Here is an 18,541-nt window from a genome sequence, read left to right as displayed (position 1 = left end):
GTCATACATTTCCATACATGTAAGCGTTATCTAAAAAAGGCTCTGTACAAGGTTTATTAGCTATTTAGTAACCTAGATGGAAGTCACCTATGGCCCAGCAATTAATGGTCTTACAAGGATATTGTCTTTGTAATACAGTATGTGTCAAATGTAAAACGTTTATTAATACTAGTGCATTTCTCTTAAATCCTAACTTGTTTTCTTGTCAGATTTTTAAGCTGAAATCCTTGTTTCTCAGTAAAATAGAAGTCTTAACTGGTAACAGGGTCTTACTGGTATTTTGGCCAGTGAACACAGTTTGTTAAGACGTATTTGTTTTGCGGTTGCTAGTGAAAAAATGCAATAGTTAATATGTATAATGTGACATCCTTATTTAATCTGCAGCATTCAGACAGACACATTTACTGTTAGTAAAAAGATCTGTATTGATACCCTCACCAATGCCTGAGGATGAGCAATATTCTAGAAATGTGAGGACAGAAGCTACAGGGTTTAGCAGGTCAAACAGCAGGTTGCCGACGTATTTGATCATTTTTACAACATTGCTTTCTTTCAAATACTGCTCATACAGTGGCATTAATGCTTAAAGTCCCTAACTGTCACTTCTACCACATGTATGTTCCTAATAAAAATAAAAATACATCTGTCTGGCCTGCATTAAGAGTGAATATGGTTCTTTTCCTGAAGGCAGTTTCTGTCTGAATTATTTAAACATTTTTATTAAGAGGAGGTCCCAGTAGTATATCACCTGTCTTCAAACCTGATAAAAGATTAAACAATATTCTTTATAAACCTCCTTCTGGATGTACAAGAGTTGTATAACCTGTAAAATATAGAAAATAAGCTTTAAAAAATGTTTTTTCATCTATTAGTTATACCCAGAGTGGAGAGTTCCCTGCCCATGTGTTAGAGAGTGGAACTGATCCGAAACATCACATTTTGCTTGTGTGTAATGGGAGCAAAGAAAATAACTATAAACATCAACAAAGGAAATAACAACTTATTAGTTTTGGTTTAAATACCCCTGAAATTTCCATACATCAGCTGATACGGCTCAGATGGGATTTTCAGATGGGATTTTCAGATCTGTGCTCCCTTAACACCCATCAAGAGCCTCAGCCACATGCTGTGAATTCATCTGAGAGGAGGTGGAGGACCTTTCCCCACAGCATCCTGCCTGGGGAACCTACCCTGAGCCTCAGCTTTAGTGAGAGAAATATTCTGGAAGAAAAAGAACATTTTAATACTGAATATAAATGAATAGCTAATATTGCTTCTCCAGTCCTTCCTGTTATTACCCATTTTTTGTCCTAGTGGTAAATAAACATTATGTGGCAGCAGGGAAGGTGATGTATTGTGGCCTAATGGAAAACCTACCATGGAAAACCTGTGCCCTTCTGGCTGCCCTAAAGCACCATTTCCCTGCTGTGAAAACTGAGGAGAGAATCAAATCCTTCCTGAGACCAAGCAACGCTTATTTCTCTAACAGTGAGTGGAGGGAACCCAGGTATGCCCTGAATGGGGTTCAAGCTGAGGCCCAGCAATGCAGGCAGGCCTGTGCTCTCTTCCTTGGGGAATCTCCCTGGAGCTGCATCTGGAGACACTCAGAATCTCTGTAGAGACACAAGACTTGCTTGTACTGACAAACTGAGTGTTTAAACTGGAACTAAATTGCCTGGTGCTATCCTCTAATTCAGGAGCAGCTGACAGAGGGGGCTGGTTTCACTGTACTGCATCCTGCCTTACATTTTACACTAACCATCTTCTAAGGGCTTCACTCCTCAGCCTATGAAGGGTTTGTACAAAATTGGTGAACACAAAAGCTCTTCTGGCAGAGCTGTCCCTCCTCAAGGATCAACAGCCTCCATCTATATCAGCTTGGTCATAAATACTGCTATTTTTGGCACAAAGAATGCTATTATCACTTCGGAAGATGGTAAAAGCACACGAGGAAAGAATATGACAAGTAAGATATGTGATAATCTTGGCCTGATTTACATTACTTGAGACAAAGATAAGAACATTCTTTGTTCTCCTCAGATTTGTGTTGAGTTAAACAATTTATACCAAATTCTTCATTTTTTTCCCAGAGGTCCTATTAACATTTGAAGTGAAATCTCCTAAAGGTCAGCAGCAGAATTGTACAATTTTTGAGGAGGCTGAGCCCTTCCCAGAGCCACTGTAAAATAACTTCTTCAAAGGTACTTGTACTGTCCTTCACAAGACCTTGGAGGATGAGCGTTCTGTAACTGCTGAGAGGAGTGAGAGTATGCTTAACTGGCCATGTACAATTCTCTGCAACACTCATTTCTTTTTCCTTGGAAAAAGCCAGTGGAGCACCGCATTCCCAGCTCAAAAGGCAGTAGCCAAGAGCTGAATATATCCCGATAACAACCCCCTTCTCCTCCTCCTCCTTTGATTTTTGTTCATGTCAATTACAGCAAGCTCGTTTTCACTTAAAATAATGAAACCAAGAAAAAAGCCTGGGTTCTCTAAGGAAGTGATGCCCAGAGAGCTATTAAGACACTTTCAAAGATCTGACATGACACTGAATACAGACCAGTATTAAAAAAGGAGGGGAATCAATAGCTCAGGGGGAACATTAAATCAGTTATAATGAAAAATAGCCAGTAACAAAAAGACTCAGCTTGTGGAGTGTCAGAGAAAGTCTATGGGCTGAGACATTTTACCTGTAGGAGATCTGAATGAAGACACTAACTTTAATAAGATCCAGTTAAATAAAGCACATCCAAACAACATTCCCATGTTGTTGTACAAGTTAAAAACAAAGTTTTACCTGAGAATTCAGGCAGGAAAACTGGTAAATTAATAAATCTATTGTACAGGTGCTGTTTATTTCCCTTGATGAACTCAACAGCCAAGCCTTGTTCTTTTCTTATTTAAAAATATGGCATCAAAACAACCACAACAATTCCAGCTGCTTTGTACAGTGTGTTTAAGTACCTGTTGGTCCTGGAGAATTGGACGTATTTTAATATGTAAGCAGGATTTGGTGCATGAATTTTTAAATACAGTATCTGTATTGCACTTCATGTTCCAGTGAGTTCAAAGGTGGTGCAAATCCAAATAATTGTGCTGTGGTGACTGTGCACATTCCTCTCTGCATTCCATTTAGATTGGCACCTACATCCAGAAGGAAGAAACCCATGGCAGGGAGGGAAGGGCTGCAGGGTGGGGTTGAGTACATGTGCCAGGAGGATAAGTGCTTGTGAAATGGCTTCCAAATGCCAGCTGACATTTGTGAAAGAATAAAGTCTCTGTATTGCTTAATTTACCAATTAGATTTTGCTTGCTCTAAGGCACAAGCAATGCCAGACAAATGGTTCAAACTTTTCTCCCAGTTAATCTTAAACCCATTAGAGGGAATTTCTCCAGTGTATCTCATCTCATTTCATCTCATGAATCTCCTGGACAATTTATTTGGCCTATTCAGTGCAAATTACATTTGCTGAGAGCTGCTCTGCAAGAGCAGAATGCAAACTCACAATTCCAAGAATTTCAGAAATGATGATCTCATGACACTGAGAGATTTTTTAAGATAAGCTGAGTGAAAGCATGAACTCTCTGCTATTTATCTCATCCATTCATATTACAGAAATGGTATTTAAACTTAAAACAGAGATAATCTGCTTTCCATACTACTTGAGTTATTTCTGAGAAATCTATCTTCCCAATTATGTTTCTCATTTTCAGCTGTATCTATAAGTAATATTCTCTGTTTACTTGCGACTTGTGAATATGCTCAGTTATGTCTTGAGTGATGATGCAGTGGCATTTGAAATCTTTTTGGAAAGCAATTTGAAAATAATATAAATCTTTTCATTACAAAAGCACAAACCATCTTTTGGGTTTGAAACAACAGGCATATTTAAATTTCTTTAGGAATTTAGGTAGTTCAATCTATGTAACTCTTTCTGTGACCATCCATTACTACTTGCATTTATAATATGAATTAATTTCTAAATGGATTCTGTAATTTATACTGTTGCTTGCTGGAAATGAAGGAATGAAATTAAGACTGGAAAGAAGGGAGGAGGCAAGAAAAAGTTTTTTAATTTTGTCTTTGTTTCTCACTATGCAATTGTATTTTAAATTGCTAAAAAATGGATTTTCCCCGTCAGGTTTGTTTTGCCTGCAATAACCATCAGCAGGTGATCTCCCTGTCTTTGTCTCAACCCAGGAGCTTTCCCATGACATTTTTCCTCCCTGTCCAGCCAAGTTCAGCCCCTCTCAGCTGCTCTGTGGAGACAGAACTAAACACCCAGGACACCTTCACCTGGTCTGGCTTTGGGAATAATGAAATCTCTTCCCGGATACTAGGACCTCACTGAAATGACATTTTTTCCTCTATTCTATTTAACTCCATGAATTTTACAGTCCTTGATGGATGAGCAACAATTAGGTTTATCTTGTGAAAAAATTATCAGTGGATTTGTTTTGGTGAAATGACATCAGTTGTATTCACATCCCCTTCATTCTGCCTTTTAGAACTATTCTAGCAAGCAGAGTCAAAGCAAACTAGCAATGGCTTTGAAATCTATGTTCAGTAGCATTCAGAGAGATCTTTTTCCCCCCCTAAGAATACAAATATTTTCCCCAAAATCTGATTCTTGCAAACTGTTCTCACCCAGGCAAGGAAGTGAAATACACTGCGTGACTTGTGTGTCTTCCCAAACCAATCAATACCGATTGGTTTTTGAACGATGTTTTGAATAACTTCACCCACTTGCAAATGTACTGCTAGCAGTTAAAAATTATTGCCAGACATTACATAATTTTGAATAATTAACTCAGCTATAGATGTCAGTCTATCACAGAATGTAATTGATTATTTCAGGAGGTTTTTTAAGCTTCATTCTCATGCTTTTTTTGAATTTTGTGACTCACAGTCATGTGTCACTTAAATTCACAGTGAAGAAACGATGAAAACCTGCAGTATGTACCTTACTCAGTGCAGATGTTTTGTTTTTCTTTCACCATGAAATACATCAAATTCTATTAAAACCAGTTTAATTTGCAGCATTAGTGAACAACCAATATTGTTCTACTCGTATCTTACCTCTGTGCCAAACCTGCTTGCTCGTGTTCCTTCGTTTAAAGGCAGGCACAGCACGTTACAAACACAGTATTTAAATGGCATGTACAGAGTGCCCATAGGGCCAGACTGGGATCTATTTCTCAGATGTACAGTGTACATTTTAAGGCACACTATAGGGATTGAGTTTACACTTTGATAACTCTGTCCTTTTATTTGCAAAGATGGTCACTACCTGGAAATGTTGCAAAAATAAATGTTCATCTCTAAGAGTGGCCAATGTATTCATGTCTTCATTTTTATATTTTTTTCTCAAGAAAAAATGTGTGAAAATGTGAACTTTAGGGCATTTTAAAAGGAAATGTCAACTACCATGTTACATTTTATATACATAGATATGTATTTATACATATATATCTAAATATATAAAATGATTGTAGGAGCTCATACTATAAGCTGAGTTTTAGTACAGTACTTTAAATATACCGGTATTTATTTTCAGTTACACTTCTGCACCGCTTCTTTCTAATGCAGAGCTTGATACTGACATTGGTTGATAACAGCAAACAAAATAATTCATAAAGAATATTATTGTCTTATCATGCAATGTAGTAGGCATCCTGTGGCACTATTCTCTTACCCAAGTATTTACAGTACTGCTGAGTACCTTAGCAATGAATTCACCAGTGTTTGTTTGACTGCATCAGTCAGGGCACCCAGCAGTGACCCAGGCTGAGGCTCCTGTCACACGTGAGTCTCGATGAAGGAGTGTGTGTGTGTCAGCATTGGGGCTGAGCTGGCCAGTTCAGAGGCTCCGTTTTGAGACTTCCCAGCAGCACTGTACTCACAAATGTCCAGGAAAAACTCGTAGTTCTTTAATTTCCAATCTTTGAACTTCTTGGATGTTAAGTTGGGATCATCCAGAAGGTTGTTGATAACTGTGAGGTCCCCTTCTTTTGCCTGGCAAATTCCAGAAAGACAGAGGACAGGTTAAAAGGAAATTCTGTATTTCAGCACTTTATTTCTTCTTTAATGCCAAGTGCCAGGAAACCTAGTAGGGAAACTTTAATGTTTACCTAAATTCAGGAAGTGTTACAGCAGAAACTATTTGACATTCAGTCTGTGGCACCTGCTATTGTGGCACCTACAATTTGCCTACAGAGAGTTCCAAATAATCTCTTTTTTTCCCTAAAGCTGAAACATGTTTGCTTTCAATGATTTCTAGTTTCTTTGAAACTTAATTTTAAAGCTACGGAAAAGCATTAACAATAGAAATGTAAAGAGATTAAGGACATACAGTGACATAAGGGGGAATGGCTTCACACTGCCAAGGGCAGGGATAGACGGGACATTGGGTAGGAATTGTTCCCTGGCACAGGGTGCCCAGAGAGGTTGTGGACTCCCCATCCCTGGAAGTGCCCAAGGACAGGCTGGACGGGGCTTGGACGAGCTGGGATAGCAGGAGGTGTCCCTGCCCATGGCAGGGGGAGGAACTGGATGGGCTTTAAGATCCCTTTCAACCTATCAGCATTCTGTGATGCACAATTTGACTGTTCCTACTTTATATTCCTTACACAAAATCAGCAATAAAGCCTTACTTTTAAAGTGCTCTTGAGGACTCGGATGTGGTGCAGCTTTTCGTTGACCACTGGGTCGTTACACCGCTTCACGAAGGACTTGCGGAACTCCTGCTTGGTGGAGGGACGCTGCTCTCCAAAAGCTGACAGACTGGCTTCTTCCAGAGTTCTGTAGAGCTCTTGCAGACCATCTGTAATTTCTTCAATTTCTTTTATGTTTTCTGAAAGGAAAGAAAGAAACCTAACAACAAACCTGATCATTCAGCTGAAGTCTCTAAAATCAGCAATACTGCAACTTCAATACTATCTTTTTTTAATCTATTACTCAGTTCTGCAATGTTAGTTTTGATGAGACAAGAACATTTGCATCATCCCAAAGCTCAATTTTTAGTGCTACATCCTGGCATTGCAAATACAACCTCCTGTGTTTGCCAACATCCAACAGTTCAACTTCCAGATCCTTGCTGAGAACAGTGCCAACACCGCTCTGGATTTTGATGGCAGTAAAGTGGATCAGAAGATGTCTCAGAGCTTACCTTCTGCACAGAAACTATTGTGCCTTCTAATAGGAACCTTCTCTTCCAGATTGTCATCGGGCCCTTCAATGGACTTTACGCGTCCCTTTCCGCGGACGTCTCTGTTCCGGGGAAGGCTTTGGCTGCGCTGTTTCTGGGGCCGCCCGTGGGAGCCGTGTCCCCTCGGACACTCCACCAGAGGAAAAGGCCCATCCTGCTCAAAATTGTGGCGCCTCTGGACAGGCAGCGTGGCTTGTCTCCGTTTGTCTGGGGACATTCCGGGCCGGCCGCTCACGTACTCCGCCTCTGGAGGGACAGTCTGGAGGAAATGGAGCCCTGAACTGGTTAAGGGAGTCTCTATCAGGTCCTGCCAGGAGCGCCGTTCTCGGTAGGGAGGTCTGCACCCCGAGGAGTGTGTGCTGCCTGCTGCATCCTGCCGGGAGTCCTCGGCAGAAGAGTGGGAATATGTTGATTCACTGGAAAAGTGTCGACCTTGTTTGGCTTCAGGGAATGGACTTGAAGAATTCACCTGGAAAGATACAAAAACACCTGCCCGTGAGACAGAGATTTGAGCAGACCCAAGTTTACACTGCGGTATAAAACTCTATATGATATCTAGTAATCAGATGGACTGATGGGTTTGATTTGTCATAACATGAACCACTGTAAACAGAAGAGAATTAGCAGTGACAACTTTTATACAAGTGCTCTTTTAACCACTCCCTATTCTTGTTTTGCACATTCTCTGCCCACAAGCAACTCCTGATGGAAAGAAAAGTGTAACACTGGTGCAGGTTTCCTGAAGACTCGTCCAGCTTACACTCGCTTCAGCTGAGGACAGTGGAAGTCTCCAAAAGAAACCATCATTGGATTTCCTTTTTTTGTTTTTTAGGGGCCAAACAGAAAAAAAAAACCATAAAAACAAACCCAAACAATAAAAACTTCAGCACCCAGGAAGATTTTTGGCTGGGGGACTGTTGAACTTGTGAAACGATTTGAATGAATTCTGCTGGGTCTGTGTATAAATTTAATTCAAAACAAAGAGAAAGGCAAAAATGTGGAAAAACAGAAAGGGAGGGGCTTAACCTGTATCCCAGTTGATAAAACAGCATCACATGGGTGAAAATCAGTCTGAACTTCACCCATGTGATGCTGTTGTCTCTTTCACTCTTTCTTTGGTTCTGGCTGTGTGAGGATCGTGTCATTCACGCTGAAGAAAAATCTGAAAGAAAAATAGAGAACAGTCCTATCTGTGCTTAGAATCATAGAATAATTATCATAATTGCCTGTGTTTTGTCTAATAGAAATGTTCTATTTGCAATATTGTCATTACCATGGTATTGTACACAAGTTTGTAAAAAAACACCTTTTTCTAGAAAGATTTGTTCTTCAAAAAAGAACTGAAACATGATAACTGCGTGAATGCGAGCTGATCTTAATCTCTAGCATCCAGTATCCAATATCAATAATTGAAAACCAGTTTCAACTATCCCATCCACCTTATTGTTTTCATATTCTGCAGTGAAGGTAAAATTTGAATATTCTGTTCCTGTTACGATGTCTAGTTTCACCAATCCTACAAAAGAAGGTGATATTTCCAGCCTGGTGACCAATCTGTGTCAGGAGCCATTTACCTCTCCTTCCTTTCTAACTGATTTGCTATGGAAAAATCCAGGTCTTGGCTCATGAGGAGCAGCAGTAATTTCATTTTTACAATCACATCCGGCTTTGTTCCTCCACCTTTGTGGTGTTTAAATATCCCAGGACAAGGGAAGTGCAAGTCAAGGCCCAGAGCTGTTTCTGGTGAGCTAGGGCCACGCGCAGTGACTCACTGAGGGTGTGCGGTGGTAGGTGTCACACAGCGTGGAGGAACCCTCCTGCTTCAGGGTCAGGGAGCCGTCGATGTCGTCCTGATCGCTTTCGCTCCAGTAATCTGCTGACAAAACATTCCAGCTTTCACTCAGGTGCTTTTGCACAAGAAAGCAGATCCCACATTTTAGCAACATCCTTCCATGGCAAGGTAAACGTTCCCCAGTCACTGCAGCCCCTCGGGAACGGGCTGGTGGAAGGGTCTGGCACCTCAAACACGGGGTGCAGGAACCTCCGCAGGCTTTGGGTTGTGTAACAGAAGGCAGCCTGGGCACCTGACTCCCACTGCACAGCAAAAACCAACTTCTGCTCACAGACTTTCAAACAGAAACCTTGTTCCAGATGCTGCAGCAGAGCCAAGCCTGAACACTCAATTTAATCGGGCATAATTCCACTGTGGTGGTGGGGAAAGGGCAAGGCTGGCACTTCAGCTCAGGAGGTACAAATATTGCTGAAGCACACATTGTGCCAAGTTTGTGATGTCTGCACTGATTTCAGGGGGGTGGACATCCCTGAGGGCTGGGATATGTGAGATCACACCTCATCCTGGGCCCCACATTCTCTTTATCACTAATTTTAAATATTTATTAAAATCACTCCTCAAGATTTTCTTTGGTGGTGGCACCATAAATGTAGTCCTTCATGGAAATGTATTTGTACCAAAATTGATATTTGAAAAGATATGGCCATATGTAGATAAAGAAATCAGTTATGACCTCTCCAGCTTTATTAAAATACTGAACAGATTTGTGCTGTCTGCTCTCTTCTAATTATAATCACTGAAGCATTACCTTCATCTGGGTGAATATCCTTGTCATCAGGTGTGTAACCAATTGCTGCGAGACCCAAACGATTCATCCATCTAATAGAAGGATAAAAATGAGGAAGAGAGGTATTTAAAAGGAACAGCTCATGTAAATCTGAAAGCATCCACATTCTTAACGTCTGGAAATTAGAGACAAACCCTAATGCAAAAAGGCTGTTAAACCCACAATTCAGATGTGTTGGGTAGTTGATAAACAGGAGTGAAGAATTTATCACATTTATTCTGATTGCTACTTATGTTCATTTCAAGAACTTGCCTGAATTGCCAAAATACTAGAAAATAAAACAGAATTGTGATAATTATTGTCTGAAAACCTGTGTTGGAAAATAAGTTGTATTAATCTCGTGTCCTCAGAAAGGTAAAACAGCCTATGGGCAGTTTGGTTATTTGCTAGTTTGGATTCACAATGATGATGATATAAACATTTAGTGTTGTTGAGCTGTGAGATCAACATTATTTTTCCTTAATTTGTTTAGATAGACTTTTGGATTTCTAGAACAAGACTTAGTAAATTGCAAGTACTTCAATATTTGCATTTGGCACTGGATGTGCTGGGCTCTTTCTTTGTCCCCAAATTATATAGTTTGATAGAAAATAACATTCTTTACTTCATTAGGAAAATATTATAGTTTATTTTGGGGAAAATACCTTTTGAGTTTTCTTTTTGTAAAATTACTGGATGTTTCTACAATATATAATTGAAAAATTGGGAGAAAAGGAAATTAACACACAGAGGGAAAAATCACTTCTTAATGTTCAGCAAATGGAAAATCAAGAATTATATCTTGTTTTCATCAACAAGGAGATATAACTGTAGAAAAAAAGCCCTAATAGTGACATTTATAATGCCTGGGATGTTTTTAACCATTCCTTTCCTCAGTGACTAAATTCTTAATTACATCATTAATTTCCCAGAATGTTAATGTGAGAGTTTATCTAGAAGCAGCTCTTTTTTTTCCTTTCTGAACCTTTGCAACATCAAATTTTTTAATAATTATCTTCTTCGTTAATGATTATTATAATGACAAAAACATCTTTCGCAGGCCTCAAGTCAGACATTAGTGAACAGTACATGGAATATCAAAAAGGACGAGTTGTTTTGCAGATTTAAACAAGAAAACTGTTCAGTGACATTCTTTCCCACTTGTAGTGGAGGAGAAAAAAAGCTTTTAAGGACATATGTGACTGTTATTGTCCAGGAGAGTGGTGTGTGGGAGAAGGGAGGCACAGCAAGGAGGCAGAAAATGAGGGAAGAGTGAACTCTCCTCTAAAAATAGCGCAGAGTTCAGCACGTATTGATCTCCTGGTCTCGGCGGCTCCGCAGAGGCTCCGAGCAATGATCTTAATCTGTGATATTGGCACTGACTCACTGCACGGCCTGCAGCGGAGCCTTCCACCCGTCTCATGACTTCCCTACGTAGCCAAAGGGGACAGCAATGTTTGCTTCTTGCAGGGAATTGTCAGAGGGTTTAATTGACTTGCAAAACTATGAAAATAAAGGACTGTACAATCATATTGCTTTGCCTCTCAGCATTAAGGCAGAAGTGAGCAAACTGGAGAAGAAAACGGAAATGATGATTAGTTTTCCCAAATACCGACTGCAGGGTTAGGACTGCTTACAGCCGTTGTTTGCGCCAGCGCATCAATAACTCATCTTTATCATCAGGGAAGTACATTTAAAATGGATTAACAGATTTACAGAAGAGCTTTTGCACAGCTCTCTCCAGCTTCATTTCCCTCAGCACACGGCACCTTGATGGCCTGGCATTTGCTTCCCTTGCAAGGCAGATCCTTTCTTGCAGGAATGGCAATGACATCATTCCCTGCTCGTTACTAAGCATCTGTATTCACCAGTTTTTCATCAGTTCTTCCCAAATTTCTAAACTCATTAGCACTGGAGCAAAATAGTTTTAGTCATACTTTGCCATATGCCTTTGGCAATTAAGCAGGATGGCTCAGTGCCTTCCGCTGAGGTTCTGCTTAAGCAGCAACAATAAATTAGGACTAATTACCATTTTCCAAGTTAAAACAGACTCAGCCATTTGTGTGGTCAGTGCATGGAAATTTATATTGTCTTAAATTTCTTGCAAAATTTCTTTAGTTGCTCGTTGTTAATTTGAAGGTGTCGGATCTTGGAAGCAAATATAGGCACCAGTTGAAGTGTTGGGATTTACTTTCCAGGCCAGGGAGGTTCTGAGGATACCCAGAGTATCAGCTTTATGCATATGGCCTCAATGGCCAAATCTGGAATTAGCTGAAGCTAATCTTCCTTCTCTAAGGCTGCTCAGGCTTTTCTCTTCCAAAGGCCAAGATCATCCCCAGCTATAGTTACAAGGACTTTCTTACCTCATTTACCACAATTCAGAGTCAGCTCTTTGTCAAGCCAAAATAAAGGGTTATCTGATGATATTCAGTGGCTTATCATGACAAAATCTCTTCTGATAAAAGAACTAGAATCTCCCTTTTAGGTTTTGCGTTTTTAAAAAAAGCACGAGTGGATGTTTTTGAGGTTAATCAGGAGATATACAAGTGGTGAGATTACAGCTCATTTTCTTACAGTTAATTTTTTTTTCCCCAAGGAAATGCAAACTCAGTCCAAAAGGAACCCTGCATAAACTAGATGAATTTCCTTGATGAGCAAACCACTTTCATTTTTCAGAGAACTGCAGTCAAGGTTATAAAAAGCCCTTTATGGAGGGGTTGGAAAGGCAGGCAGTTGGTTTGAGCTCTGCCCTGGGTGCTCTGTGGGGAAATGTTGGGCTCCAGTTGGGCACTGGGAGCTCCTGTCAGAGCTGGGCTCCCGAGGGATGGAGGATGCACATCCCATGGGGTTGGGCACTGCAGGGCTCTGTGTGCTGCCCCTCAGCACAAGGCCAGGGGCTGCATTGCTGATTTGGGTTCTAGAGCTGTGCCCCAGCAGCTCTGGGACATCCCTGTGCTCACAAGGAGACCTGGGCTGTCCTGGCGGGGGCACCTTTGGGATCTCACGTGCACATCCCTGTACCTCGACCTGGGGCAGAAACTGGACTCCCTCCCCTCCAATCCTGCCTTTTGACCTGGAAAATTTCAACAACTCCTTCCTGTAGATAATTAAACAACTGAACCAGCAGGATCCACCGAGGCTAGGCCACCCAACAGAGCACAGGTTTGCACTCTGGATGGAAATTGTGATGACACAGAACAGCACTAAACATCCCACGGATCCTCTGCCACAACATTTTACCTCCAGGACTGTACAAATCCCCACAAGATATAATCACTGTCTTACCAAGGCACTTTGTAACTACAGGGGACCAAGAAGTGGGTTGGTTTTTATTGCCTGGCTTCCAGTGAACCAAAGGCAGGGAAAGGTGAACCTCGAGTAAAGTCATCAAAATGCACAAATTTTGTACTTTGTCTCAATTAAATTCTAAAGAAGTCAGATTTGGTTGTAATTAGTTCTGTGGGTTACAAACAGGCACTGTTGTCATTGCTTTGGGATAAAAGAGAGCTGCCTGGTTGTATTTAAGTTAAATTTACTGAGATAATTCTGGTTATTACCCAGGGATTACAGCCCAGGGGGCTCTTCTGAGAGTCTGATTCTGCCCCAGGCTTGGGCTGTGATGAGTGAAGGCACCAGGGCAGTGAGGAGCTGAGGAGCTGTTCAAGAGTCAAAGCCTGATACTGAAGAGTGAACCATGCCTAAAATGCCCCGAATTGTCAGGAATCAGGAGCTCCTTGACCTACTGACAGAAACACCAGGAAATGTTACAGGGGCCCAAAGAACTGGAAACAACTGCACACTGCTTTGCTCTCCTAACACTGTATTATAAACAAAAATGTGCCACTCTTCAATGTACAAATTAATAAATTTCTGTTTCCTGGCTTTTGTAGTTTGCTCCTGCTGAGCAAGACCTGAGCCAGCCAGGTCAGTGGGAGGTTCTGGGAGTGAAGGCAATTAAAGTTTCCACAGTGGCATCACTCTCACCCCCTTGACTGTTCCTTTCTAAAAGTCCAGAGTGAAAAAGCACAAATAAATAAAACATCTTGGACAATCTCAGCTGTAATAAATTGGAGAGAACTATTTTGCTTAGTGTAGGAGAATGAAAACCAAGGGCAAGAGGATAACCTTTTTTTCCTTCCTATAAAAAAGGACTGGAAAGTTACAATTTTTAGGTTATAGTTAGAACAGTTCCATAAACCCATGGAGAAGAGGTGAGGAAGAAGTGAGTTTCTGTGGCTCAGAAAAGTTTCATTTGCTAATATCCTCACTTATTGCACATACCAGATGGCTGGTTTTAGAAGAAGCTATTTAATTCAAATGAATATGTAAAAAAATTATGTCTGGAAAAGGTGTAAATTCAAGAAAAGGTCCAACTACTTTCACTATTTCTCTCTGTTAAATGTTCCTTTATAAAGGAAGTCTATGAAATCCTGACATATTAACAAAAAGAATAAATAAAATACATTTCCTATCTTCCTTGCATCTTTTCATCATTCATTCTTGCCCTTGTATGCCACCTCAGCTTTGTGTTAGGAATGTTTCAGTGCAGAAATATTTTTTCTTCATTTTTGAGATTGCATCTACATTTGAGATTATTTGGTTAAAAGGAAAAACTAGAACTAAAGTGGAAGTTAAATTTCACTTGAATCAAGTTATCTTTAAGTCTATTAGAGATTCCCTTGAACCATTTACTTCATATATAGAATTCAGTGCAGTTTACTTTTAATTTCTGATCAAAAGCTTTGTACTATATTTTTTTTTTACATCACTGGCATAATCAAATCCCAGAATTTACAGTAAAATTCTTTGCAATACACAATTAGATTTAAAAATTGATTTTGTACTTGTTATATTAACTTTTCTGACTAGTCTTTCTTACTGAACACCTGCAAAATCAATGCACTTCCCATTTGGGTTCCTAAGGTACATTATTTTCACAATTTTCTATGATTATGCAGGTAATACATTCATTTAAGAGAATAAAGGATGCTGAAATAGGGGTGGCTGAAATTATGATGCCTTGATTTTCCTCCACACAAAAGAAGCCCCAAACCATCTCCTGGTGAAGTTTAACCCAGAGCAGATCCTTCCCTGTGAGCTCATTTCTCCCCTGTATCAGCCCCCAGCAGCCTCTGTCTCTGCTCTTTGATTTGTCACAGTTGCTGGGATTTGTTAAGCAAAATCATTCATGGGATAAACTCTGAGTACTTTCTGATTTGATAATTTGACATGACTGTTGATCTTGTTTCATGCATTGTCTTCTTAGATTTGTCAGGCTGGAAAAATAGGAAAAAAGCCAGAGACAGCTTAAGAATTGACAAGTGAACCAATCCGTGCCCTCTTTGCATGGGCATCTACTTCATGCATTTAATGGGATTTTTTTATTTATTTTAAATTTTTTTTAACTTTACTCTGTCAAACAAATTATGCTCTGGTTTGGTGTGGGTGGTTTTTTTGTTTGTATTGTTTTCCCCAGTGGGTAATACACAAAAGAAATTCACTATTTTGTAGCAAATAAATTACCCTTCTGGTACCAGCATTTTACTGTACAAATACAGTCATGTATCACAGACAATAAAAGCACACAATAACTGATCCAGAACCAATAATAAACCCTAAGGAAATCACCAAAACAATCACATAAACTCACTCAACTGGGACTTTACTCACTTATTCAAACTTTTGCCCCAGCTTTCACCAAATGATTGGCCCAAAGGAAAGCTCTGGAGAAAGAAAACTTTCTTTACAGGCAAGAGAACTGATCTTAGTGTGGCATAAAGTATGCGTGGGGTTTTGGGGTTTACAGGTGAATTTTTTAAAGAAATGGGATGATCTACTTGTGAAATTGTCCAATTCTGCTTCCACAGTTTTTTAAAAATCAGCTCAAATAGGCCAAATAATGGTGTTAAATATCTGGCTAATTCATTATAATAACATTTCTTATTTCTACTACTTATTTTCTATTATTTCTTATTTCTATTACCGAATCTTCAGATTTGGCAGAGTTTACTCTGTATCTCCAGCACAACATCACAACATGGATTGTGACACTGCCTTTACCTCTGAAAGGTGCAGGGCTGGAACCTCTAAATCTGCTCTGTGAAATGAATGAAATCACTAAATTTGGCTCCCAGAAGAACTCTATCAATTCACACTGGTGTTATTCACAGCAGAATTTGGTTAATTTCATAATTTCAACTGGGGGAAATGGAACTGCACAAGTCTAGGGTAAATCACACAGAAACTGTAGAAAGGAGCCAGATGCTTGCCCAGAAAAGGTGATTTGGAATATTCCAGCGGAGTCCTAGGAATTCCTGGTGCAGTATTTTGTCCTGACAAGGCACAGCAGCTTTGCTATCCCCTTGTGCACTCCCATGAACATCGTGGCTTCACCCAGTCCTGGGAGCCTGCAGCTAATTCTGATCAGAAAATTGTTTTACTTGTGCTGCACTTAGGAGCTTTTATGTGAGAACAATAAATTAGAGGGCTGGTGTGGCCTCAGGCACAGATTTGAAACAAGTTTATGGGAACGTAAAAGGAAAAAAAGAAAACCTGCTCTTTATGATTATTTACAACACCATTGGGAAGCTCCATTCCAGGGATTTCTGTTTGAAAAGTACCTTTCATGTTCTGCAGAATTATCTCCTGCCTTTTCATCAGGTAAGGGGCTGAGAGTAAGAGCTCTGTAACAACTTACTCAGCTCTATTTGAGAAAGAACGGTTAAATTAGGCCAGATTGGACAATCTCCTGCTCACTTGTCCAGTTTAAGAGAGAAAATGTCTCATAGGGGCTCAGGGCTGAAACTTTTAGTTGCCAAGAGCTTTACTTGGGTGTTAGTTTATCTAAAGTGGAGACAAAGTGCATTGAAACTGTAAAAGATGTGTTAATCCTGGCTCACCATCTGATTTGGCCAAGACTTGTCAAAGAGACAAACAAGCCTAAAATTTGAGGGAGAAAACAGAATTAACTTTAGTAATAAACAGATTTAGGGAAAGTCTTGAGTAACTCACTTGGTTATACCCCATATGGAGAAGTAGATAAGAGACACCATAAAATTTACTTATAATCAGTAGAAATTTAATTCAGAATACTTCAATTTTCAAATAGCTCTTTTTTAAGAGAAATATTGTCCTATAATTTTCAGGTCTTGGAAGATATAGGAGTAACCCTTATAAAAATCAATCATCATTCTGTTTCAGTAGCAGCTATTTGTTATATTTCTTGAATGAATGCCGAAGATTTATGGGAGTTATTAAAATTGCAAAGTTAACCCAGTTATTCAAATCAAAAGTGATCAAATTATTCAGCCTAAAATAGAAACTTTAAAAAATTTAATATTTGGAGTCCATGATGAGATTGCAAATGCACTGCACTACAGACTTGAATGGCATGCAAGTTTTAAATGAAATAGATATTGTAAAACAACCGAATATTAAATTCAATGCTAATTAAAGCCATAAACAGGTTATGTGTGGTGTGGTAGGAGATGAAGCACTTCTGGGAAATAAGGTCTTTAACAAGCTTGGAGTACCAAGCTAGAGATGAGCTCATCAAGTTCATTATTAATTCATTTCTAAGAACACGGCTCCGCTCGTGTAAGAGCTGACAAAACAGCACGAGCATGAATTTTGCAAACCTGAGTAACACAGCAGGCAAAACTCAGCCACAGCTGAGTGCCTCGGTCTGCTACAGAAGAATCCATCCTTATCCACTGGGGTCCACCAGTGTGGGGTTAAAGGCACATTAAAATACTCCAGAGTGGGAAAAAAAATAATAAACAGTGAATCTGAGGTGAGAAACTCTAAAACGAGCTGTTAAAACAGAAGCTGGTGGCAAAAGTGGTTGGAGAAAGAAAATTCCTCTCATAGTGAATGAAGAATGTTGCTTTCCATGCCAGGACTCCTTCACTTTTCAGCATGAAAATCCAGTTAAATTCTGTGCTGAAAGCAGGAGTGGGAGATGCAATGCAAAGCATTTTCCCTATTTCCTCACATCATGGGGTTAGCAATTTGCTGGGAAGAGAGAGATTTGTGAAATCAGTATTTTAAACACATTTTTCATCTATGAATTTTGCTTCCTCATTTCAAATTTCACACAGGATCTCTGGGAGAAGGAATTCCAGGAAGCCTGTAAAAGCTGCAGGGATGCCCAGGGGTTTTCCAGAGGGAACAGTTATCCATCATTTGGGTGGGGAGTGAATTCCAATTGCTCTGCAGGGACAGAGTTACTGAAGGGAAACTACTGCACAAAATACTTCAAGCAGAAGTTCGCCCTTTGCCTTCTTCATAAGAAATCAGGGAAAAGGCTCTTGTAAATTCCAGAGTAAATGATGTGAAGGATGGTTTGGTGTGAAAAGACACACTGGCACCTTCCCAGCTGCTCCTGTGCTCCATGGCCATCCAGGCAGCTTCCTGGGCTCCCCATGGAAAAATCAATGGATGTTGTAAAAGCAGCTCATCAAATGTGTGTCAAGACTTCCTGGTTCTCCTTGAGCCAGAACATTTTATGTTTAATTTATAGATATGATCAATGGCACTTTGACAAACAAGAGCTACCCCAGCAGCTGAAATCAAGGGAGACCAGGCAGAGTTAAGCCAGCAAAACATTCTCACTTTGGTTTTGTCCAATCAAACCTGAACCACACTATGGAACTGAGCAGTAGAACATTAACAACCTTGAAAAAATATCTTTCAGCAAATTTATACCCTGCAAGT

General features: G+C 39.9%; 1 protein-coding gene across 1 annotated transcript in view; it reads right to left on the bottom strand.

Moving 5' to 3' along the window:
- Positions 1 to 5,800: 5,800 nt before the first annotated feature.
- The window catches only part of LOC131583671 (connector enhancer of kinase suppressor of ras 2-like), a 166,439-nt gene continuing 153,698 nt past the window's right edge, over positions 5,801 to 18,541 (bottom strand). The window contains exons 21-25 of the mRNA XM_058848054.1: positions 9,809 to 9,879; positions 8,981 to 9,084; positions 7,170 to 7,677; positions 6,655 to 6,854; positions 5,801 to 6,016 (exon numbers count right to left, since the gene is read on the bottom strand). Coding sequence (XP_058704037.1) covers positions 5,801 to 6,016; positions 6,655 to 6,854; positions 7,170 to 7,677; positions 8,981 to 9,084; positions 9,809 to 9,879 — 1,099 coding nt within the window. The remainder of the gene's footprint in view (positions 6,017 to 6,654; positions 6,855 to 7,169; positions 7,678 to 8,980; positions 9,085 to 9,808; positions 9,880 to 18,541) is intronic.

The sequence above is a fragment of the Poecile atricapillus genome, chromosome 12, assembly GCF_030490865.1.
Source record: "Poecile atricapillus isolate bPoeAtr1 chromosome 12, bPoeAtr1.hap1, whole genome shotgun sequence".
NCBI lineage: Eukaryota > Metazoa > Chordata > Aves > Passeriformes > Paridae > Poecile > Poecile atricapillus.
This window is presented reverse-complemented; position numbering and strand designations above follow the sequence as displayed.